The sequence below is a fragment of the Lissotriton helveticus genome, chromosome 8 (genome assembly GCF_964261635.1).
Source record: "Lissotriton helveticus chromosome 8, aLisHel1.1, whole genome shotgun sequence".
NCBI lineage: Eukaryota > Metazoa > Chordata > Amphibia > Caudata > Salamandridae > Lissotriton > Lissotriton helveticus.
Genome location: NC_136069.1, coordinates 1289591713 through 1289618437, shown reverse-complemented (window position 1 = coordinate 1289618437; position 26725 = coordinate 1289591713). Strand labels below are relative to the sequence as shown.

General features: G+C 43.7%; 1 protein-coding gene across 1 annotated transcript in view; it reads right to left on the bottom strand.

Annotated features, from left to right (window-relative positions):
• The window catches only part of MYO16 (myosin XVI), a 2830569-nt gene that overhangs the window by 2157540 nt on the left and 646304 nt on the right, over positions 1–26725 (bottom strand). Inside the window, exon 5 of the mRNA XM_078658257.1 lies at positions 17773–17881. Within this exon, the coding sequence (XP_078514383.1) occupies positions 17773–17881 (109 nt within the window). The remainder of the gene's footprint in view (positions 1–17772; positions 17882–26725) is intronic.

The following is a 26725-nucleotide window of genomic DNA, read 5'->3' as shown; positions in this document are numbered from 1 at the left end:
CATCAACTGCTCCTGGTTTCTTACTTTGGATATGTAATTGGATTACACTTCCTACACTGCAGTAGTGGAGATTATTAACCCTGAGGTTAATGCTATTATCAACGCCTTCCTCGTTGAAGCCCGGGTACAGAGGGGGTGGAAACAGGCTAAAATCCTTCCTCTCTTGAAGAAGCCTACCCTCCACCCTTTGATCCCAGGGAATTATCGCCTATTTCCCTCCTTCCCAGCCTAGCCAAAGTCCGTGAGAAGGTGGTCACAAGACAACTTACTAAGTTTGTTGAAAAGTCAGACGCTCTGCACCCAGCTCAGTCTGGGTTTCCCTGTTCCTACAGTACAGAGACGGCACTGTTCGATTTGTCGGCTGCATTTGACACGGTTCCATATTCCAAGCTGCTCACCTGTCTCACTGAGATTGGTGTCTCTGGTGCGGCCTTGGGCTGGTTGAGGTCCTTCCTGGAAGGGCAGGTTCAACAGGTCTGGCTGCCACCGGCTGCCTCTACTCCACAGGTGGTCATCACTGGTGTCCCACAGGGGTCTTCCCTTAGCCCCCTTCTTTTTAATATCTATGTTACTCCTTTGTCTTTTTTAGGCGAGGAGTTGGGGGATAAGGTGACAGCATATGCTGACGACACCCAGCTCCTCTTTACGTGGGGAACGGATGAGAACTCAGTAATGTCTGTACAGCAGTGCTTGTCTACAGTTTTTGAGTGGCTTGTGAGGGCACAACTCAAGTGTAACGAAGACAAGTCCGAGATCCTTCTCTACGGCAACTTTTCCACTGATTTCAGGAATACGATTTGGCCTCCTGGATTTCCCTTTCCATCTTCCATTGGGAAATCCGCCAAAAATCTAGGAGTGTGGTTTGAAGATAACCTCTCCTTTTCTGTTCAGGTGAAAAAGATTTCAGGCACCTGTTTCTGCCTCCTTAAAACACTTAGGAGTTTTCTCCCTCCCCTTCCTAGGTCTGCCAAAGAGACGGTCATTTGGGCATTAATTCTGTCTCGATTGGATTACGCTAAAGCCCTGTATATTGGCATCCCTGGATATTCCATGAATAGTCTTACGGTTTTTCAGGCCGGTAGGCTGCTCTTGGGTACCACTAAGAGGAGTAGTGTGCGTGCTTACTTCCGCGCCCTCCACTGGCTTCCCGTGGCAGAGAGGGTTAACTTTAAATCGCTGGTGATTGCTCACCGAGCACTCTATGCTCATGGGCCCACCTATTTACAGAAACGTTTTTCATTTTATGTCCCACTAAGACAACTGCAATCTTCTGCCCTTCTTTTAGCTAGGGTGCCCCGCTTCTCCCGCCACAAACTGGGTGCCGCTCTCTGGTTGTTAAGGCCACCCAGGCTTGGAATGCCCTCCCACTTTCACTGTGCAATACTCAGGCCCCGCTAGCTTTTAAGAAACTATTAAAAACTCATCTGTTCCCATAAATTTTGGCTGCTCAGTCAGAGACTCTTCTTGGTTCTGTGCTGGGACACTCCTCGGAAAAGCTATTGCATGTCATAACAGCACTTAAAAATAACAATAACAATAACAGGTGAAGTGGAACCACAAATTAAGGCAGAAAGAGATGTTTTGAAAATGTTTGCATTCTTTTACCGGTGCTATTTCACACTCAAAGATAAGCTATCAGAAATGTACTACAAATAAGAGAAACATTGTATTTGCATTGTGTGATCATGTTAGATGAGTATTAGTCCTCTGAGGGAGCCTCTTCACTACCTTAGTGCTAGAACCGTGTTGGAAATTGAGTTTCTGGATGAGGGGTGAAACCCTACTCATGCAGCAGCCGCAATTTATGTCAATGTGAAGTCACAAGAAACCCCAATTAACCTGTGCTTGACCCTCTGGTAGTTCTGCACAAAGCAGTCAGGCTTAACTTAGAGGCAATGTGTAAAGTATTTATGTAGGACTTCAAACTGTAATAAAGTGAAAACACAACACAAGAAAAATCCCACACCAATTTACAAAAATAAAGTAAAATGTACTAAATTATTTGAGAACATGATGACAAAAATCCAATCAGTAGAACCGAAGATTAGCAATTTTAAAGATTTCAGGTAAATAAAGTGCCTAAAACCGAAAAGCCCCTGTTGCAGTTATCTGGTCTTACGAGACTAAGTAAAAGTCATAAGTTCAGACCAATCAGGTTGGAGCACCGGCAGGATACAGAGATTAGGTTAGTCCCTTTAAAAAGTTCACTTCAAAGTCCAGCACGAAGAGTTCTGTTTGCGGTAAATGGAGCCGAAAGGAGCAGTAAGAGCATCACAGATTGTCGTAGAAGTAGAGCTAAGATCCTGTCGTGCATAGTGGGCGGTCGTTGTTGGAGCTCTGCATGGGCTTTCACCACAAGCTGTTGATGCTGTAGTGCAAAGTGTAGATCTTGTGTTTTCAGACATTGTTGGCAGTCGCTCTGACGTGATGACTCAGCGTCAATGGAACTTCAGCATGGGTGGGTGACAAGGTCAGAAAGATCTTGGCACGGAAAAGTGCATTTGCGAAGAGCCCAACACTTCAGAATTTCTCCTTTTCTTTAGGGGGGAGCTCAACTGATGCCACACCATGGGTCCAGTACCTGAGGGCACCTCTTGGAGATCAAGAACTCAATCCAGCAGAGGCCAGCAGGACCCAGGCAGGTCCAGTTGCAGGCCCAGATGCAGATCAGTTGGGCAGATGCAGGGAACCTCCCGAGCTTGTTGTGTCCCTGTGGCTCAGAACAGGAGGTCAGCAGGAGTGATCATTACATTAATAGATCCAGGACTCTAGTGGTGACTAAACTGTCTGCAGACAGTGCCTTCTTGTTCAGGCTTATTAAGAGGATGTTGGCAATATAAATAAGTAAGAGTCCTGAGCTACAAGACCATATATTTTAAAATATTTCTATATGTCATGGCTGAAAGGCCATGATGCACAAGCGGAAAGCAACCAACCCTCCAGATTCCTGCTGCCCAAAGTAAGTGTAAACATCTTAGTAAAGAGAAATTGGATGAGATGATTTTTTAGATGCAGCTTTACCAGTTAGTCGCCCTTGTGAAGAAGGGCCCCGAAGAGGAAAAACATATGGTGAGATTATAAACTAAGGTAAATATTGTATTTATATGACAGGGACTTGAAGGGAAATGAAGCAAGGGTAACTATAACTTGTTCTCAGTGGCGTAGCAAGTACAGATGGTACCCGGTGCGGAAAACTTCTTGTCACCCCCAGCTTCACAAAATGGGAAAGCATTTAGTCTAGGGAACTAAAGTCGGATCATCAAAATAATTAAGAATTAAAATAGATTTAGTTGCTATGGCAAACAAGCAGGGGTGTAGGAAGAGGGTGCGGTGGGTGCGGGCCTTCCCGGGTGTCATCACTGAGGGGGGGGGGGTGACAAAATGGGAAAAATATGTGTTTAAAAAACATATTTTTGCCATTTTGTCACCCCCCCCCTCAGTGATGACACCCGGGGCGGCCCGCACCCACGGCACTCCTCTTCCTACACCCCTGCTTGTTCGCCATAGCAATTAAATCTATTTTAATTCTTAATTATCTTCCTGATCCGACTTTAGTTCCCTAGACTAAACGCTGGCAGAAGAAACCTAATTAATTTCAGTTTGAAATGGCAAACTGTGTGTAAAACAAAAGCTACAGATTTTTAGTAATTGCGACCGAGTTGTGAAGCATGAACCTTGTGTTATCCTGTAGAGGAAGCCCATTTGGGAGAAGAATGATGAAAGGAACGTGAGCATAACTCCACTTCCGCTTGCAAAATACCGGAGGCACCGACGGACAGAGTGGGGCCTCATACTCCCGAGCGGTTGCCGGGTGAGGTGAGGTCTTCACCCACACAAAGCTGGGAAGAAGACATTCTTCTTTCTTTCCTGTGGGCATCCGAATGCGATTACCTCCTGGTAGCTATGTAACTTTTCTCAGTACATTTATTGTTTTGTGTCACTTCACACATCACTTTCAATTGCAGTAGCTTTTCTTTACATCCAAGGTCCTGAAGAAAGCTGGGGCAGCGCCCCGTTGGCTGAAACATGTCGACCGCTATGCACTGCGCCATAAGGTAGTCTTACTACTAGGCGTGCTTTTAACCCTTGACACACTGACTTAATTTTGAACATTTTTCATAGTCTATGTAGTCAATTTTACTTTCACCTTCACCAGAGCACTGCACTTCTATCTATTTCAACTTAGCACAGACAATATGGCTAAGACTATTGACATTCACTCCCGCACCGGCAATACATGGTCGGATGTGGTATTTGAATGATCAACAAACTCCCACATGACGTTAACTCCACCACAACGGTGGGCTGAGGGGATTTGTTCAAGCCTATGTCTTTGACAGCATTCGCTCATACACACTTTCAATTGTTCCTTGACATGGCGACACACCCTCCCATAGACCTGGTCTGCTCTTTTATGTGTCTGTTGTCATAACTAGAATTATCCATTGCTTTTCAGGGTACAACACTACTTCGAGGGATGATTGACACAGGGAAAGCCTGACCCACTGCTATCAATTCATAGTGACTCGTGCATCTGGTGGTGGTTCCTAAAGAACCAGGAGGCACTTGTGTCTTAGGTAGAAAACTGTGCAGCCCAGAGTTACAGTCCTTAAAACTACTCTGTTAAGAATACCATCACCCAAGGAAGAACAAATATTTCCATTTAAATCCATGGTTGCATTTGTCAAATTGTATGATCTTGCTTTTGAATGAATTTACTACAAAATAATTTGCACTGCAGTAGATTCCTAGCATAATAAATCCCCACTGCATTCCTATCGGCATATTTCTTAGCAGTATGTCATCTGAAACAAAATAGAGCAGGAAGATGTAATCCAATTATTTTTTAGGTAATGCAACATTAGTATCCAATATGATTCCACTTAGATCAGAGATAAATAGATTAAGCAATATGGAGGGTAATTAAAACCCTTGTTTAACACCATCAAAGGTTGCAATTCCCCTCATTTAACAAGGCCATAGCACGAAACAGGTCTTCAGAAATTCAAATGTTATGCATTCTAAAATCAAAAGAGTCCTATAGACAGGTTTAAAGCGAGCGGTAAATCAATGAAATCACAATGGAGATGAGAGGGGGAATTTCTCACGGCGAAAGTGGCCCAGTTTGGGAGGGAAAAGATATTGGTAAAAAGATTTGGCCCTTCTGAAATCCTGTCTGCAATATAGAACTATTTACATTTTGTTCAACCTATTTTTAAATGAGGACACCAGCCCTTTTTTACATATATTTTACGAAAGAAGGATGAATATGGCGAATAGACTATAGTTTAAAGGAGAGGTAGCCGCTCTCTCTTTGTGGACTCACTAGATACAGTTTTGCTATCTGTCACAGACAGCATTACAACCAATATATTGACATATACTGAGCGTGGCCTTTGGGTCTGCATCTTGTCAGTAATTAAATGGTTATCTTGTCTATTTCATTTCCTTCTTTCGATTACATAACTTCCCACCCTATTTTTGTGTTTGTCAATAGGTTTCTTTCCTATTCTTGTGTGTGTTCCCTTTACATTAGTTTTTCCCCAATCATTCTCTCTTTCTCGCCGTATTTCTGACTTTCTTTTCCTCTCTTCCTCGTCTCCACACCTACCAGTCATACTCTTTTCTCTCATCTCGCTGCTGCCTTTCTATTGTTCCTTCTGCACTTCTTCCTTGTCTCCTCTTCACCAACCCCATCAGTTATCATTGGTTCCCCCGCCCTACAGTGTTGCTGTATTTATCTTTCTCATAGTGAACACTACTGCAGCAGTGTCTCGCTTAATTCTGTTTCCCAACTCCATCTCCCTACACTCCCCCTGTTGCGAGTCAGCTATTCATTAAATGCAGCTATCTGCTTTGCCAATGCCTGAGAAATGTCACAATCTTTGAGCATTGTTGTCTACATTTCTAAAATGCATTTAGATGCAATATTGCAGCCATTTTGGAAGTATGCAAAATAACGGAGGATAATGTTGGTTTATTTTATTCCATACTTCAAGGATTGTCACCACGTTAAATACGCAGGCGCCGTGACAGCCTCTTGGAAGCGTAGAAAATAGAAATCCAAGATGGCTGCCTTCCACTAGTGCTTGCACTACATTGGTAAAGACAATATGCACTGTTGGACTTGGTCCTTTTTGCAGGGTCATTCCAGAACGTTTTGCCTTCCTCCTGTATTTTTCCTGACCAGTTGTTGGTGGTTTTATGACTTTGGGCACCTCACCACTGCTGATCAGTGCTAAAGTGCATATGATCTCTTTAATAAATTGTGTTATAGATTAGTGTTTTCAGGATTGGCTATTTGATTTACTTGTCAGACCCTAGTACAGTGCACTATGTATGCCCAGGGCTTGTAAATCAAATGCTGCTGGTGGGCTTGTGGCACTGACTGTGCTACCCAGAGAAGCAGCTTGTAAAATGTGACTCAGGCCTGCCATTGCAGAGCCTGTGTACAGTCTAGTACTGCCATGTCGACTTGGCAAGTTCACATACTTGCCAGTCCCTAAATCTTCCCTTTTTTTTACATATTAGTCACCCCTAAGGTAGGCCTAAGGTATGCCTGTGGGCAGGGTGCAGTGTATGTAAAAGCTAGGGCATGCCCTGATGTGTGTGGCATGTCCTGAAAGTGAAATACTGCTAATTTTATTTTTCACTATTGCAAGGCTATCTATTCCCGTAGGACAGAATGGGGAGTTTGTTTATAACATATTATAAACATAACTGACCCTAGGAACAATATAGAAAAGTAAAGTATAGTATGCCTGAACTCAGAATGTTAAAGCGCATCTTTTAGTGAGGGTGATTTTTACAATGTGTGTTTGAAAACACTTTTAGAAAGTAGGTATTTTCTTGCCTAACCATCCAGTGTGCATATGCTAGGTTTGTGTATTGCATGTCTGGTTGTTGGATGACAGGGGCTGGAGAGGGGCAGCGGTTCCAGAAGTCTGATTAGTCAGGGCGGGGCTGAATAGGCATGGCCTGCATTTGGGGTGGTGGGAGGAGTAGTACCTTCACCTGAATAGGGCTGTGCCTGCCTTCCACAATGATGGCTCCACTTCCCTGTGGTGTGTCTGGAGCCTGGGCTCACACTAACAATGGAGGTGGTTGTGCACTTGCAAAGTACCCCACAGAACTGGTTTTGGCTGGATACAGACACTCTCTTCCTTCAGAGAACAAAAGGTTTTTGGGTATAAAAAGAGGGCCCAGACCCCAGACTTTTAGATCACTTCTGGGAATCAAGAGAGACACCTTTGCCAAGGAGAAGAGACGCATAAGCTTAGGAGGAAAACTGCCCCTGTGGTATTTGCTGTCTGGGGTTAGCCTGCAGTGGCTGCTTGCCACCAAGGAAAGGAAAAAAGGACTTTGCTGGTTGGTTTGTCCTCTTGAGGAAGATCTCCAATTGCTTGAAACCGAGCTTGCCTCCTGTTCTGAAGTCCCAGGGACATACAGACCTCACCAACAGCTCCCCTGAATTTTCTTGCTGGGAATTCCAACCTGCAAAGAGGTGTTTGCTGCTGTTTAAGAACCCTGGAGGCTGTTTGTTGCTGGGAGCTGAAAAATCGACACAACATTGAGGAAGCACGACACATCCGTACCTGTTTCAGACACATCGCCGAACAAACCATTGCAGGGCCTGCTGCGGCTCAAGAAATCACCACCCGATGCATTGGGTGTAATGATCTCCGAAGACCAAGATCGTCGCACCTATTCAATGCAAGTCTGCTGTGTGGCTGCATGAAACCACTCATTGTGCCAGATCGATGCATCGCATCGAGGCTCCAAGACTATCACATCATTGGGGGGCCACAGTAAGAAACAGACGCATCAAATCCCATGCAGTCAGGAATCGGCGCATCACCTCTCCTGCGCAGCAGTAAGGAACCGACGCATCACCTCCCCTGAGTGTAAGGAACCGACGCATAACCTTTCCTGCGACCATTTTATTTGTTTTGCCTGATGCATCCAAGGTACTTTGTGAGAAAAGTGTTGCATTTACAACTTGCATGGAACTGAACTATTTCTACAATTTGAAAGCCTTATTTTTAATACTGTATTGTGGATTTTTTTTGTTTGGTCTTGTTTTGGTTTAGATAAAGATTACTTATTTGTCTAAACTGTTGTGGTGTCCATTTATAGTGTTTTCACTGTATTACTGTATGTGTTCAAAAATGCTTTACACACTGCCTCTGAGATAAGCCTGTCTGCTTGTGCCACGATACCAAGGGGGTGAGCAGGGGTTATTTTAGAAGTGTATCCCCCTTACCCTGACTAGAATAAAGGGTCCTTATTTGGACAAAGGTACCTACCTCTACCAAATAGAGTCCCCCATTTCTAACAGGCTTCCAATACATATTAGCAAAGGAAGGTTGTTATGCTATGCCAATGCTAGTTAAAGATTGACATTATTATCATAGTCAGACAGCTGTAAATAGTAGTTTATGCTGTACTGAATCAGGATATACAATATTGTAATGAACTTCTGCCTTGAAAGCAGTGGGCAGGGAGCGATGTCTATATCCTTCTTTTGGTTATTGTCCATTTTAGCTTAAAAAAATGAAAACGCTGGATTTTTTCAAGTTTAAAAGTGGATTTCAATTTTTGGAATGCTCCTTTCATATGGCATCTGAATGAATCTATGTCCTACCTCCAAATCACATTTTAACTCTTCTAATATATAAATATGTTTAATAATAAGGCAAATTCACGAATGTCAATTTGTAAGGTTTTTTATGGTGCTTTCAAGCACCTCCAGAGTGCTTGCTGAGGATCATGCTACCTATGTCCGAATGCATTACTTTTCATGCTTAAAACAGTAAAAATGGAACTCTGCTTAAGGGTACATAAACAAAGTGCTATATTGGAAGCAAAATTCCTATAATTTTAGTATTATGAATATTGAGGACAAACAGTTTTGGGGTGCACCTAGAAGTGAAGCAGAAAAGCATTCAAGCATACATAACTCATTGGGCAGAAGCAGACAACCAGTTCATTTCAAGTGGGTGCTAAGTACCAATATAAGCACTTTTGGTGTCTTAGCAGCAGCATCACACTGCTAGCTGAGCAAGGACATGTCCCCATAACAGAGAGGCTGTGGGATCATGTACAACAAAACCAGCTTCTCTGATTAAGTAAAATGCCTCTTTTTGCATGGTCACTCTTTTTTGGGACTAATGTTGCTGGTTTTTGACTTTGTGCACTGGGACTCTACTAATGAGGCCCCAGTGCATCAGGTCTGACCCCTGAAATATGTTAAATTTGGCTTCATTGCTATGTGGCATATTACCTTACCAATAAGTTTCTAGTAAATGGTACGGAGTGTATCTAGGACCTGCAAGTTGTAGATGTCACAAATGGACAGTCACCCATTGCGCCATACGTGACAGTGAAAACATGACTGCAGGCCTACCATTGTGGTCAGTCTGTGCATTTTTAAAACTGCTAATTCAACCTGCCAAAATAACTCCTTTTGAGAGCCCTAAACCATTCTTTTAAAAAAGAATAAATTATCCCTAAGTAGGCTGCTCTATGCATAATTAAGGTGTGTGGTATGTACATGTAGAACAAGTATAGTTGTATTGTAAACCCCTCTCCTGCCAGGCCTCGCCCCGTGTCAAGCCTTTTTGGTGGGGGGCTATTTGGGGTAGTTCTCACTTGTATGGGTGCCCAAAACAGAGTCAGCCTAAAACTTTCTTTTTAAACTGCCCTTTTGGAGCCACTTTGGTTCCCCCTCAGTTTTTCATTATATATGTTTTTAGACTGACTCTGCTTTGGGCATGCACACAAGTAAGGTATCATTTTTATTGGGAGACAAAGGGAATTGCTGGGTGGTGGGAAATTTGTACCGGCGTGTTGATTCCACAATATTCCACAGCGAAATGTGAGGTTTGCAGGAGAGTCTAGGTAATAAAACTTTGGGGGCTACGCAAGTCACATAGCCAGCCAAGCGCCAGTTCATGCACACCATCAGTCAAGCGCCATCCATGCACACCATTAGCCAGTTACCATCCATGCACACCACAAGCAGACCACCAGCCAAGCATCATCCACACACACCACCAGCACACTGCCAGCCAAGCTCCATCCACGCACACTGCCAGCCAAGTCACAGTCCACACGCAACATCAGCCAAGCACCATCCATGCACACTGCCAACCAAGCATAATCCACGCACATCAACAGCCAAGCGCCATCAATGCACACCGCCAGCCAAGCGCCATCCACACACACCACCAGCACATCGCCAGCCAAGCGAAGGTCCATGCTCACTGCTAGCCAAGTGACAGTGCATGCATACAGCCAACCAGGTGCCACCCATGCACATCGCCAGCCAAGTGACAGTCCATGCACACCGCCAGCCAAGCGACAGTCCATGAACACCGCCAGCCAAGCAACAGTCCACACACACTGCAAGCCAAGCACTATCCATGCAGACCTCTAGCCAAGCGACAGTACATGCACACCACCAGCAAAATACCAGTACACACACAGACAGTGTAACGCCAGTACACCCAGACCATCAGCCGAACTTCAGTTCTCACACACACACACCCACACACACACACACAGAAATTTTCCCTAGTCACTCTTGGGGCCAGATGAACCTAAAAATATTGCTGATCTGCTCCCAAGGGGGGCAGAAATGGTCAAAAATGTGTGACCAAAAAAAAGGGGAGCGACCTTTGCCTAAGGGGCCACTCCCTGACATGTCTATACACATATTCCTTATGCCTAGGGGGCTATGTGCCACACGGGGGACTGATTGGGGGGCTATTGACCGCATCTGCCCTCCTTGGGGGCAGAAAGACTGTGCCCATTTGTTTTGGGAGTGGGGCATTGGCATGCCCATTCTAGTCAGCCCCCACCCGTACACTATAAAATAAATCCCTGGTGCCTAGTGGGCTTTCTGCCCCCGGGTGGAGCAGATCAGGGACGATTGTCCCCTTGTGGCCCCCGGGGGGGCAGAAAGACTGTGGCCATTTGTTTTTATGGGGAATGAGGGCTTTGGTATGCCATTCTGGGCAGCCCCCACCCCTACTCTGGCTACAGAAAAAATACTGCTTGGTTCCTATGGGGTATTGACATATCCATTTTGAGTAGCCCCCACCCCTATGCATTGCAAAAAAAATCATCTGTGGTGCCCAGTGGGCTTTTTGCCTCCGATGGGCAGAAAGACTAATCTGGCCAAAAAATACCTCAGGAGCAAAATCCCTTGCAAGGGGGCGGCTACCCCCTCCCTGGTGTCTAGGGGAGTGGATTCCTGCTTGGGAGTTACACTCCTACACCAATCCCCATACAGGCATCCAATAGGGAGGGTATCATTGGAAAAGGGAGATTCTCCCCTTTTGAATGATCCCACTCGTGTCTGCCTGGGTGCTCGGGGAGGCGATAAACTCATTTTGCTTTAATTTTCAGTGAAATTACGTCAGCACGCCATTCGCGCTGACCGTCAAATCAAAAACAGCCTTGGGAGCTGGGAATGCTCTGTCCCAGCTCCCGAGGCTGTTGTTGCTAAAAGGAAATCCAGCGGCTGTAAACAGCAGAAGGATTTTCTGCTCTTGTGCAGATGACATAACAGTTCTGTCATCAGCACAGGAGCACCACGGCCTATGATGGAACCATTCCGTCATCCGCACAGAAGCAGTTACAAATCCCCTTGCAGGAACAATACCCCAATCGCTATTCACACACACACACATATTTTCCGAAAAGGAACTTTTGGAAAGTTACCTATTTCCTACTTTAAGCCTCTAGAAGTCCATTTGCATGAGCTTCCAACTGTCATACAGGAGCTGAATAGTCCACTTTGTGAGGTGTAAACTTGCCCACAGAATTTAGAAAAAGGGCTTGGGGTGGGGAGGCGTTCTGCTTCTCTGGTAGGGGGACCATCTAGGCTGTGCCCTGGAATGTTATTAACTTCACTGAGGCCTAATGAGTCACAGGCAAATGCTAGCTGATACCTGAGCAGGACCCTCTCTTGTCTACCCAGTTAGGTAGCCTCCAATTCTATTTGGAGAGGAGCTACCCCCAGAACTGATGTGAAGTGACCACAGAGAAGGGGATTCTCATTTTCCTAGCCACACCTCCTGGGTCTGGCCTGTTAATTTGGGCTGGACTGTTCCCATGTGGAGCAGGACAGAGTCACATTTGCATACGGCTGGGTCCAAACTGGACTGGCGAGCAAAAAACTATGGATTTAACACAAATCAGTGAATGGGGATGATTGGCTGATTTGTTCAGCATTCTATTCCAAATCTGTTCTTGTTGCATTTGTAACCCTAGGTGATAAGGGTATGCCCAGACATGGGTCCCGTGCTCGCTATGCCACTCGATTCAATCTAGCCTGGCTGATCAGGAGTGATACCCCGAAAACGGTCCCAAGATGCTTGTTTCTTGTCCAGGGAAGTCCTGGCCTGGCAGTTCGGGGTGGACTTGTTTTGTTGTGGGCCCTAGGCCCACATGCTTATACAAGGACTGACACGGACACAGTATCTATAGTCATTCAACTGGCCACAAACATGTGCACCCGGGCCCTTTTAATAACAGGCTCATGTCACTCATGACGCCTGTGAGGGATGCAAGTGTACCCACTCGCATAGGGGAGTGGCTACAAACTCTGTGCCTGTCGAGACACAAGAACGTGTCTCGCAGGACACAAAAGGACTATTCCCATGAGGAGCAGGGTCAAGACTGATTTGCATATGGCTGGGAAAAAACTGGAATGGCATGGCGAGCAAAAAACCGATACATTTAGCCCAAATGTGTGACAGGGGGTGAATATTTGATTTGCTCAGCGTTCCGTCCTTCACCTGTTCTTTTTGCATTTGTCACCTTAGGTGGGAAGGGTATGATGTGCCACTGGCTTCAAGCTTGCCTGAGTGATGATGAGTGATACCCCTATACTGGTCCCAGGATGCTTGTTTCTCGACCAGGGAGGAGCTGGCCTGGCAATTTGTGCTGGACTGTTCCCATGGGGAACAGGGTCAAGACTGGTTTGTAAATGAGTAGATACAAACTGGAATGGCACATCGAGCAAAACAAATTGGATTTAACCAAGATATATGACTGGGGTGAATGTTTGAGTTGTTCAGTGTCCGTCCATCATCTGTTCTTTTCACACCTCTCAGGTGGGCACAGCAGCTTTGCACAATGAATGACAGGTTTTGCCATTTTGGTTTTAGGTAAAGAAGGGCACTATGAGATTGTTTGCAGTAGGGCACACAAGAACTACTACAAAAGTGGGCAGGGTTATCCCTAGGAACTTTTTTCTTAATGGTTAGGGAGGGACCTGGAGGCCCCCAATTCACAGACTAATGCCATGTATTCATGTGGCACCCCTGGACTCTCTCTTTAGAACACTACTGGATGTTTGGAAGACGAAGGACTACACCTGCTGTTCAGACTCTGAGGAGATCCCAGAGGCTGGGCCTGCTTTCACTTGTACCCATGACAAAGAAATGGAAAACCTGGGTCAGTTAGTTGACCTCTTGCTAGGCTACAGGGACACAACAAGCTGCTAGAAGCCTTTTTCCTGAAATGTCAAGCTGACCACTTACAACTGGACCTGCCTTGGACTCTGCTGATGGTTTCTACTGGAGTGAGTCTTGACCACCAAATGATGTACTTGAGGTCCTGGGACCCTTGAATGTGTGAAAGTGTACTCCTCCTATCCTCCTGAGAAACATGGGACTTGAAAACGTTTTGACTCCAAACACCTCCGGAGGACTGGGAAAAAGGTGCGTTGCTGCTGGGCCAAGGATTCAGGTTGCTCCCTCTCAGAGCTTTTCTGCAGCAGCACATCTGTTTTAGTGGGACGTAAAGGGGATTCGGCATTGTGGAGTTTTTTTTGCCTAAACTTTGCAGACTTGCCTGATGGAGGAACCCAAACTCCATAACATTGACTATGTCCGAGCATTGAAATCTTCAACGAGCGAAGGCACCGAAAATATTCGACTGACAAGGGACCTACCTTAGACAGTGAATTTTAGATTTCTACCACTCGAAGCTTTCCCACCAAAAGATAACAATATCATCGGCCGGCTATCTGGCCTTGTAGAGCCCTTTTTGGCCGCAGTCTGCTGCCTTGCCCTGCTTAGAAACTTTAACTTCTATTTCAGAGATTAAGTCAGAAGGTAAAACGTCTGACCAGGAGAAACCTAGTGTTCAGTCTGCCCTCCAGTGCTGTCAGACTTAAATAGCGCCTTTGTCCCAGTAAAGTGTAACCAGATGACCTTGCTTGATACTTAAAAATGGTGTGCTTATTTTTAAATTTAAACTCTTCAAATTCATATTACAGGTTCTCCTTATTAGATTTTTGTTATTCTGTTAATTAAATTATTCTCTAGTTTTATTAGTTGGAGTGGGATTTAATTGTGCTGTGGTTTCAACTGTTTTACTGTTTTGGTACTTCTAAATGCTTTAAAAAAACTTAAGTCTTGCCTGTCTACTCTGTGCCATAGTTGCCAGGGGTTGAGCTCAGGTTTAAATTACAGAAACCTTTAGTGGACTTAGCAAGAATAGTCATTGTGTTGCTTGAGGTGGCCTACCATCCATCCCATCCTATAATCCACTTTCTCACAGCTGAAGTTCAGGAAATGACTGACAGTTCTTTGAAAGGGTATGATGCACGTGCAATGTGATGCTGCATTTGACAATGACAAAGGATCTCTACCTAAATTAGCCAAAATACAAGGATTAATTAATCTGAACATCTTTTTAACATTACCAAACCCTCATTAAGTACAGAAAAAAACTAAAGCTTTGTCAGACGCATAAAAATCCTCACATCAAGCTGAAGGTCGACAGCAAGAAATGAGAAAGAAAACTGCAATTGTCTCTTTTGATTGTAACATCAGGTGATAACATGTTTAGGTAGATTTTGTGCTAGAGGCACTTTTTCGATAGATTTTAAATCTTCTTGTCAACTTGTTAATGTTTCTTCATTCGGCCTATGTAGGCCATAAAAGCAGAAAAACAAACTTACAAATAAAAACAGCCACAGACAAATAAAATCACGATTATATATGAGCAGGATAAAATACACCGTACACTAGAAAATTCCTTTAAAAAAATTAGCGGTAATCCTTAAAATCTGTCAAAAACATTACAAAAAATAACTTTGACTCAATATAGGCTCCAGCTTAAGACCTGACAACAGAAATCCCTATCTTAGGGTCCGTTATGTAGACAGGGACAAGAGCAAGACAGCCCGTGGCATTACCTCTGGCTGTATCAAGAGAAATCTAAAGTAAACGTAATGCCAGTCATACGAAAAGTGCAATTTCACAATACCTAATAAATAATGTTCAAACAATGAGTCAGATCCATTGTATTCCCTAAAATAGCACCAAATAAAATAATGGAAAGCCACTAATCAAATAGAAATATTTTATTCCAGCAAGGCACTTTGCAAAAAAAGGGTCAGTCTTCATTGTGAAAATGTGGTGTGTCAAAGTTGCGTTTTGGGCCGTTTCCTGTCGCGGGCACTGGGCCTACCCACACAAGTGAGATACCAGTTTTCTTGGAACACTTTGGGAAATGCGGGGTGTGTGGAATTTTGTGGATCCACACAGATTTTAGAACTTTCCACCACAGAAATGTGAGGAAAACTTGTTTTTTAAACAAAGTTTGAGGTTTGCAAGGGATTCTGAGTAACAGAACCTGGTGAAAGCCTGATAAGTCACCGCATCCTGGATTCCCCTGGGTGTCTAGTTTTAAAAAATGTATAGGTTTCCTAGGTTCCCCTAGGGGCCTGGCGGAGCTAGGGTTCAAAATCTCCAGCTAGGCACTTTGCAAAAAAGGGTCAGTTTTCACTGTGAAAATGTGGTGTGTCACGTTGCGTTTTGGGCCGCTTCCTGTCACGTACACTAGGCTTACCCACACAAGTGAGGTACCATTTGTCTTGGAAGACGTTGGGGAACACGGGGTAGGTGAAATTTTGTGGATCCACACAGATTCCAAAACATTTTACCACAGAAATGTGAGTAAAATGTGTTATTTTTTGACACATTTTGAGGGTTGCAAGGGATTCTAGGTAACATAACCTGGTGAGAGCCAGACAAGTCACCCCATCCTGGATTTCCTTGGGTGTCTAGTTTTCACAAATGTATAGTTTTGCTGGTTTCCCTGAGTGCCGGCACAGCTAGGATTCAAAATCTACAGCTAGGCACTTTTCAAAAAAAGGGTCCGTTTTCACTGTGAAAATGTGGTGTGTCCACTTTGCGTTTTGGGCCGTTTCCTATCACGTGCACTAGGCCTACCCACACAAGTGAGGTACCATTTCTCTTGGAAGACTTTGGGGAACACGGGGTGTGTGGAATTTGTGGATCCACACAGATTCCATAACCTTTCACCACATAAACTTGATAATATGTTTTTTATTTTCACACATTTTTAGGTTTGCAAGGGATTCTGGGTAACAGAACATGGTGAGAGCTAGTCAAGTCAGCCAATTCTGTATTCCCCTGCGTGTCTGGTTTTCAAAAATGTATTGGTTTGCTAGGTTTCCCTAGGTGCAGGCAGAGCTAGGGTTCAAAATCAACAGCTAGGCACTTTGCAAAAAAAGGATCAGTTTTCACAGTAAAAATTAAGTGTGTCCACGTTGTGTTTTGAGCCATTTCCTGTCGCGTGCACAAGGCCTACCTACACAAGTGAGGTACCATTTTTATCGGGAGAATTAGGGTAACACAGAATTGTAGAGCAACTGTTATTACCTATTGACTTCCGATGCAGAAGACAATGTGTAAAAAAAGAAGTCGTTTTGAAAAATGACCTATAATTCTCATGCTGGTATAGGTACTCACAATTTCGGAAATGGGCAAACATCTACTGTTTCTAAACTCTATATTTTGTTTCAATTTCAAAAATACATAGGTGTCTTTCATACCGATTTTTCCATGTATATATTTTCCCAAATGAACTGCTACATACTCTGTACATAATAAAAAACCATTGCAAGAAATTATTGGCTCTGGAATCGTCGGGTTCTTGACAAACCTACAAGTCCTATATATCCCCATAACCAGAATGGGTCAGCGGAATTAACGGTATATTGCTGTCAAACAGCTGTCATAACTAGAAGTAGTTACGGGTGAAAACGTTGACACAAATGTATGTTTTTTTTAACTCATTTTCAATTTTTCCTATATTCATTTAACTGTTAGTTTCTATGAAGAAAAAACCTTGAATGATCTACACAAATGACCCCTTGCTGAATTCAGAATTTTGTCAATTTTTCTAAATTGTATAGCTTTCCAGGATCAATTATTGCTTTCATACCCATTTCTACCATTAACTGAAAAGAGGTTGAAAGCACAAAAAATAGCAAAAATAGGCTATGTCCCAGAAAAATTCCAAAACTGTGTAAAAACATTTGGTTTTCTGACAAAAGTCTGCTTGTCCCCGAAATCTGGGAAAATAGTGATTTCAGCCCCACAACCCCTTCGTTGATACCATTTGCAGGGAAAAAACAGACACTTTCATCTGTAGGCCTTTTTCCCATCCCCCCCCCAAACTAAAATGTTGCTATATTTTGGCTAATTTCTGAGTCCCCCCAGGGGAATCCACAAAGCCTGGGTACCTTTAGAATACCCATGATGTTGGAAGGAAAGGACACAAATTTGGCGTGGATACCTTATGTGGTCAAAAGGTTACAGGGGCAGAAGCGCGAACTACCCCAAATAGCCAAAAAAGGCTTAGCACAGAGGGGAAAAGGCTTAGCAGCGAAGGGGTTAACATTTTCAATTAAAGAAACAAGAAGTAAAGCTTAAAATGTACCGTTCTCTTCTAAAAATGCTAAGAGGATACATCTTGATTCTGTTCCATCCATAGCATAATCCAGGGGAATATTTCCATTTACATCCTGCAGAAGAACATTGGCTCCAGCCTAGGTTAACAGAAGGAACAAAAGAAATGGGAAATCCTATTTTTAGCATATAGTGATAATATATTTCTTATAGTAGCATGCACATAATATAAAGTGAGTGACTATAACATATGCAACAATATACAATGTAGCTATTCAAAAGTTGCGATTGATGATCCTTGTTGCTCATATAAAACATCCTTTTCTTTGCTAACCCTATCCAAGAATTGTTTTTTTAGAAATCTTACGCATGCTACAGATTCGATACTGGTGAAACTGTTTTCACATGTATTATATGTGGCACCACTCATTACAGCACAAGTATACATTTCTAAGTACCCCTGGGGTCTGCCAACTACTTTTTTGCTTCCTGCGTCCATGTGTTGAAATTCCTTTCCTTTTATCTCAATCTTTAATTGCTAATGTGTGTAAAGACCAATTCTTCACCCCCCTACAGACCACACGTGAACTGCTAATCTGTACGTGGGAACACCATTTGTATTAAAGGTGAACCTCACAAAATGTGTTTCTGTCACATGTGGCACCTACGCACACCAACAAAGGACAGTATATGTTGTTTTCTGTGCAATCAACGAAACGGAAATTAATCTAGATCATGCATTTCTAAAGTATAAAAAGTTAATGTATTTCAGCACAAAAGCCTTATACAAAAGTAATTTGAACAGGAACAACCATCTCTCAATGACATCTCTAGGAAAGTTCTGACAAGACATCCTCGACTAGGGGTTGACAAGCATATGGCGAGATGCCTGTCCTGGCACAAGGGCTGATGGTGGCGACGGATGACTCCGCTGGCACTAGCCTATAAAACATGTAGGAATTGGACGCCAGCATGTGGGGACCTTCACCAGGAACTGGATTCTGACGGACCCTGCCCCTTTAAAAGGGGCAACGGAGTGGCAAAAAGGTCTCTTTTCACTGCTCGCCGTGGTCAGTAGATCAATGCCGCTGGCTGCCCCCACGGGCCAATACTAATCTGTTTTTTGTCTCACCCACCATCCCCTTAGGCAGCGATTTTGTTGTTAAAACTGAAGTTCTCCTGTTGCAGGTTGCTATGTGTTTTCTTTCTCCCTTTCAGCTTCCAGGATGTAACGGCACTGTTTCTGTTTGCAGTCTTTTTCTGCTCCTTCCATAGAAGGCATCCTTTTACCTGGGATAGGTGGGGACAATTGTCTCTCTGTGCCTTCGAGGGGGTGCTTACGGCAAGTCAGTTAGAGGATGCAGGGAGTGGGGGGTGCACGATGCCAACAGGGCCTTACGGCATGTAGGCGCCAAAGCTAGCGGCACAGACCCCTGAGGGGTATTTGAGGGTATGGGGGTGCCCTAGGTAGGTAACCTTTGAGGGAAGATGGACACCTGCAAAAGATCACTACGGGGACCTCACAGGAGGACCAGTCACAATCTCGCTTTTAGGCTCAAAGCAGGATACACAGAGACAATGAGTAGTTTATGGTTAGGGCTGGCTATGTATTAGAGTCTCTGTTAAGGTTAGCCTTAAAATTGTGTAAATAATACTGTATTGAAGAGTATTCGATGTTTTCTGCGTATTTCGCAGCCGCGGCCCGTGGAGGGAGTTGCGGTGGGGCAGGCAGGCGGGGTGGGGGAGGGGCAGGGTGGGGGGTGATAAACAACGGAATCTGGATGACTGCAGGTAAGTAAACAATTAAATTAATAAAACGAATTTGGTAGCGAGCCCTGCATCGCATTTTGCGATGCAGGGCACGGAACGAAATTTGTTTTATTAATTTATTTGTTTACTTACCTGCAATCATCCAGATTCTGGTGTTTATCACCCCCCACTCTGCCCCTCCCCCGCCCCGCCTGCCTGCCCCACCGCAACTCCCTCCACGGGCCGCGGCTGGTATTACGTTTTGTAAAATTATATTTAAAATTTTAAATGTGTTTTTTGTGTGTAATAATTACGGCCTGGATTTTTACGAACCCTAACCCAAAAGCTTTCTGAAAGAAATGTGTGGTGTAGTCTCTGCCAAAGTGGGGTGTTTGGGGGGATTTGTAGGTGGTTTGCTACCAGGTTTAGGGGCTGGGACACATCAAGACCTGACCATATGCCTAGGATGTCACTCTAGCTCAACTAACAGTTGGCCTATTATCTGACTAATTAGCTAACGTGACATTTATTGACGGACAGAAGAGTAGCCCTCTAGAGAGGAATACCAAACATGGGGACCAGTATAGCACTTGCTTTGAAGTAGAATGGGGGATAAAATAGCTTTTGTCATAAAGCAGAAGCCAATACTGTCTCTGAAATAAGGGAATGTTTACTGTGAGAAATGGTGTGCCCCAATTTAAATCTTGCAGGATTCAATGGTGTTGTGATATATTATGTGAGTGCATAAACCATCTCAGCCAATGTTTTATATTGTTGCTTTAATAGCCTGAAATCTTCAAAAATAGGGTTATGGTTTTCCTTTTTAAAAAATGTACCAACATTGGGCACAAATATTGGAATTAGCCTATGGACTAAAACAGATTTTCTGTTTTCTTTGTCTTTTCCAACATTTCAATATATTCTTCCCCTTTCTATTACTTTTTTGTTTGTTCATTTGAACGGACTGTGATACTTCTGGATTAGACAACAGCATATAAAAATTAAATAAAGCAACTAGAAGTAAACAAAGACCATTACATCTTATACCACGCAGGGCTGAACATGCCTACAAGAACTGTTATACATAGTTTCTGAACCTAATCTCAGACTAAGTGGATTTCTTTGTATTTGTCTGCCACCAGTCCCAATTCCTAAACCCATCATACTACACATTACCCATCCCTGAACCTGAAATCCCCACAGTATTCCTAAACTCCAACCAAGATTAATGTAATTTGGTATTTTTCTTAAAATTATCTTTCCTTTAAAATGTTTCCTTTAATTTTCGATTTCTTTTGTATTTCCTTTCTTTAAAATGTGTTTGCCATGATCTGTTTCCTCCAATGTAGTTTCTCAGTTTTTGTTTTCCATTAGTTCAGACACATCATTCCCAATCATCTGCTGGAGATCCAAGTCCTAAGGAGCCTGATTGACCTGGTATCTGTGGAGTACATACAGAACATAGAATCCAGGAAAACAACAGCGGTCCTTCATGGTAGTATATTGCATTCATGTACTAAGCACTCCGTCAGGTTGCATGAGACATTGACCTGAATGTTTGCACCTGATTTGCTAGAATGAAAGTTTGCAAAAAACGCAAACAGTTAGTAAGCATTGAACAGTCCACAGAAATGTATTCCAAAAGACAAATTTTCCTGTGATTCGCTGCCTTACCAAGAAAAATGTGCAGCATGAATTCTGAAAAGACATAACTTTCTTAATTCCAGTTGCCCTTGGTCCCACTCAGAGTTTTATTTTCATCTTCGTAAATCTCATCACCCTGAGAGCTCACGTCGGCATTTGGGAAATCTGTGCTGCCAAAGCATATAGTCACAGGGCAGGCTCTAGGGTGGTGCAACCGGTGAAACCGCACCTAGCGCTGACCTCGAAAGTGGGAGGGGGCGCTGTGTTTAGAAATAATACAGGTTTAAAAAGCACCTGCTGCAGAGTCTCTTGGTTGTCCAGCAATTTTTAGGCAAAAATGAAAATGTCAAGCTAACTCTGCTGGTTAATGTTCCTGCTGGCGAGAGATCAGAATGTTGTCTAGTGGCAGTTTTCGCTCATGATAAAGTAGCACAGAGGGTTAATATACCTGCTGCAAAGAAAATGTTCCATGCGAATTATTGAACTGTATTTTATGTGGATCTCTAAATAAGTTACTGCTTTTGTCATTGAGATCCTTTTGTTACTTGCAGCTCACATCCCAAATATAGGACAGTGAGCTATGAACTGCCATGAAAGAGCTGCATTAACCTGCATGGTACAGGTTAGACCGTTAAGATTTTTCCCTAGAGTTTCATTATCTTATCCTAATATTACTAATATGGGATCATTTGGGTAGAAATACTTTCTTATTAATTAAATCAATCACTGTGGTACGTTTTAAATCCTGAGTTTGTGCTTCTCCAGACCAAACACTTGAAATATACTGCCGACTAGTATTGGTGACATGTAAGTCCTACACCTTGTATTCCTCATTGTCTTAAGTAACATTTCCTATAGGCTGATTTACACTCACAATATTCATTGGCTCTCTATAATGTGTGTGATATAAAGTGCTTTGACACACTTCACTGGTATGAGTAGCACTATAAAAGAAATGGAATGCATGTGAGAGAGGGGCTGAGGACAAATGAGGGTCAATGCTGGAGCATATTAGTCGGGAATTCGTGTAGAAGTAGGTTGGGGGGCACCAGCAAAGATTGTCTCACTGGGCGCCACCAGAGATAAATAGAGCTGGCTCTGTAAGATGCACTACTTGTCAGGTAACAAAAGTTACACATTTTAAAAACAAATTACAAAAGAAGACACTGACAATATCTGAAACTCAAGCTTTAAGGACTCGCAGTCAGGAGGCAGCCCCCAACTCCACTCCAACCCACCCAGGGCTCTTAGTTTTTATTGATACTTCTTCATTGCAGTCTCTTATCACTGAATCTCATTTTAGAAGCCACCAGGCTCCCTCTACTGGTCATTGATACTTCTTCATTGCAGTCTCTTATCACTGAATCTCATTTTAGAAGCCACCAGGCTCCCTCTACTGGTCAATGCTGAGCGCCATTAAAAGGTCCAGACCAGTTCTGTGCCTAAATAAATGCACTCACCATCAGCTTAACTTTGGGCTGCTAATTCACAGTCTGATTACATTCAAAGTGCAGGTGCTCGTAATGCGTTCAGCATAGTTTTTTTTTAATACTTTATGGATAATGACGCCAAAATATTATTTAGAGAAACACATTGTATGAATGAAAATGTGCAATATACCACCCGCAGGAAAATATCCTAATCATATATTTGTTTTGCAATTACCAAAAGCAATAATAATATATACAGTAAGATGCTTGTTAGTGCACTTAATTATATTACATTTACTAGAAAATACAAATTCATTGAATCGGCCTGCCACTAAATTGCTTAAAACATATTGAAAAACTTATCACCCAAAGCAGAACCAGTGCTAAAGAATACTTAACCCCTTCGACGCTGATGACGAGCTGGGCTTGTCATGAGGTAGCCTCCTCGCATGCTCATGACGAGCCCAGCTCGTCACGTAACATGCGTTTTTAAAAAACTCAGCGTACAGCGGAATTCCGCCCGCACGCATGCGGTTAAAGGATACCCTAACACTTCACCTATAATGACAGAATAGAGTCTCTGGATGTTATCTAGATAGGATTCACTCAGGCAGGAGCAGCCCGTGCAGAAAAGAGTAGTGGGGCTGGGTAGGGGGTTGGGACTCAAGGACGACGTGAGAAAATTAATTATTTATTTAATTTTTCCTCATTGTTGACTGTCAAGTCCCCACCACCCCGCCCGCCACCCCACATCTGACCGCCCCACCATTCTGTGGTGATGTGATGCTTGCTGAGACTAGCATGAATACTGTGATGTCATCTGGTGTGTTTACTTGCATCCCACCCTGAGTGTTCTGTGAGTGGCAGTTACCACTTGTGCCTGAGCTGTGCCAGCAGGGACGGCATTCTGTACCCCTTGAATAAACTCTGCTTCAACCTTTATTACTGCGTCCTCTTCACTTCGCAACAGTGGCGACGAGAATGGGATTTTGCTACACACAGCCAAGTTTGGATGCCACTCTGCTTACTCAAGGTCATCTGCTGTCTTTCAAGTATCTCTTTATCTACAAATCAACTATAAGTCAAGCAGTTTGTACCTACAACTCAACTGTGAGTAATTTTCTTCTTGGCCATCTGTTCAGGTGGGTTGAAGTTGAACCCATCAGTATTCCTATTTCTAAAAGTGTCATCAGCTGCTTGAATAAGATTTTTCTCAGGGAAGGTTATCCTGAGGAAATTCTTACCGACAATGGTGTCCAATTTGTCTTGCAAGAAATCAATTTTGTTTGGGCGTTTTTGTGGCATCAAACATACCAGGACACCTCTTTATCACCCACAATGCAATGGCAAGACTTAGAGATTCAATGGAGTTGTTGTAGAGTGTTTCCAAGCAGCTTTCAGATCCAAGTCTTGTATTTTTCAAGCTGTGAAAGATCCGATTTGGTCATATCGCACATCGTCTCATGTTGCCACCAATTTCAGTCCGTTTGAACTTATGAGAGGGAGAAAAGCTTCTTCACAGGTTTATCGCTTTTGGATAGTGAAGTCTTTTCATTGTGGTGGTGACATGAAGAGCATGTGGGAATCTGTCAACAAAAAATCTTCTGAAATTTGTTTGAACATTTTTTAACCAACTGTCAAGAAAGATTTGTGTTGGATACTGGGTTAGAGAAAAGAAATCCTGTCTCAGTGAGAAAAGGTCTGTCTACATTTTTAGATTCTCAGCCGGTTATAGAAGTTCGCAAGAATGCTGTGAAATTGGCCAATGGGAATTGGTGGAGCACCTCAAGTGTGGCTAAGGACCCTTGTGTTGTGGAGATTGACAACAATGTTTTGACCCTGAGTGTTCTGTGAGTGGCAGTTACCACTTGTGCCTGAGCCGTGCCACCAGGGATGTCTCTCTGTACCCCTTGAATAAACTCTGCTTCAACTTTTATTACTGCGTCCTCTTCACTTCGCAACACACTCTAACCTGCAGTGTCCGCTCCTGCACTCAGGACTACTAGACTCAGGAAATAATCCCCAAATAAGATCATAACAGGACTGTTACCAAACGCAATGTTTGACTGTCACTTTTAAATAAAAAAGGAAGGATAAATGGCTCTCTCTGTTGGTCTCTATGTAGAAAGCTAGCAATGCTTTACAATTTTCTTCCAGGGCCAAACAGAATACAAGAAAAATCAAGAAACAATTATAAACACATCTGGTGAACTGTACAAAATAACTGTTAAGTTTAATCAATAAGTTGCTACTCCAGTCATTTCTTTGCTGTCAGCGTCGGAACACCTATTTTTGAGATATCTGCGCACTTAACAAATGCCATTTTCAGTAATTAATTCATTGATTTAACATGTCCGATTTGCATTCAGCACATTCTGCTGCTGGGATCTATCCACATAGTCTGCATATTTAACACTAACTATTTCGCTGCTCCGTATGACCTGTAAGTATCTGTGTGACAAACAGAATAACAACAAGGGACATTCTTAGAAAATGTAAGAGCATTTGATAAACCTCCACCAAACTTTGCCGAAAAGCACCAAAGCAGAGGATATAAATTACGGTTCTTCTGTACCACAAAAAACATGCCAAGTTATCCACTTTTGTACCAATATTGTTGTATATGTATAGATTGGATTTCCTTATGAGATCTACCAAGATAGTATGTCAACAATACACATTGATATGGTTACTTTCCAATAAAATTTTGTGTTTTCAATGGTGGCGAATGTGTGATCGATTAAGAGTAGGCCCATTCAGGGTGGAATTTCCTTCTTAATACTCGGAGATTAAAGAGCATATAAGAGAGTTAAAAATACAGAGTATAAATGGTTCTATTTCCATTTTCTTATTCTTCAATTTAGAAATTTCTAAATTGTGTGATTCTGTCTAATTTACCGGTATTGAGTTGTTGTGATCTGTTATACTTATGGATCATTTATCAATTTCCTATAAGGTGTTCATGCGCAGACGGACGGTCCGCTGAGAGTGTTTACAGCGAGAAGTTCGAGGAGGAGGGGTGTGCACACAAAGCTCAAAGTACGGTGCACAGAGCTAGAGCTTGAGCAGGACCAGGCACTGCAGACGCTGCCGCCTTGCTCGCCAGCTCAGTTTCCTCACTTACTCCCCCCACCCGTGAAAATGCAGCCGCGCTCACCCGCGGCTCGGGAGGCTCCCGCGGCATCCCGTGGCATCCCGGGGTTCAGCAGCAGGATTCGGCGAGTTCCAGAAGAGCGGGTCCTGGAGAGCGAGAGTGGACTGCAGCCTGCGGTGGAGCCAGCAGAGACTGCAACTGAGTGGAGGCGTGCTGACAGTGAGCAGCAGAGGAGGCAGCCCAGATGCCAGCACAACAGCGGCAGCAATGGTGAGAAGCTGCAGGCGTGAGGTGCGAGGGGCCCCTGATTCAAGCACCCCCTGCATCTGGTTTCTGTGCCTCTAAGCACAACCCTCCAACCCACCAAAAGCCTGCTTAGTCCACCAGGGCAAGACAACCAGGGAGAGTGCCCCCATCGGGTGCAAGCGTGGCTGCACCAAGTGTGAGCCCATAGCAATCTGCTGAGGTGGCCTGAACAGCTCAGACCAGATGATAACCTTGAGTGCCCCGCTTGCCCTATCTCACACCTTATCCTGCACCGTGTTTTCACACTGCCAAAGCCAGCTTAGAGCTAACCCTAAGCCAAAGCCAGCTAGGCAGCCAGAGTAAAAAACAAACAAACAGCGCAGCAGAGTAAGACCGGCAGGTCCAACAGCGACACCAGCGATACCTGCAACACCAGTTTCAGTCCCTAACTCCGGCCTCATCCCAAGAGAGAGCCTCTATCCGTCCCCCTCAAAGGTCCCTGAAGTGGAGGGAGGGGCTTCCAACCAGACCCAACCAGACCTAACCAGAGCCCTCATCAGCAACAGAGACAGGTGAGAGCCGGAGATCCTGCAAGAGAATCCGCATAGCCACGCGACTATTGACAACACAGACTTCTAAAAAGACAGCCACTGCGACTCTCACTCAGCTCTTTCCCAGCTGTTACTCAGCTGCCCCAAAAAGACCTGTGCAACCCAAAGGGCCACTGGCCACTTAGCCGTGAGTCATGAGGTCGGGCAGAGTAGGAAAAGTATTAGTAAATTCAAAACCAAAATCAAATCCAAGACCACAATCTAAACCAA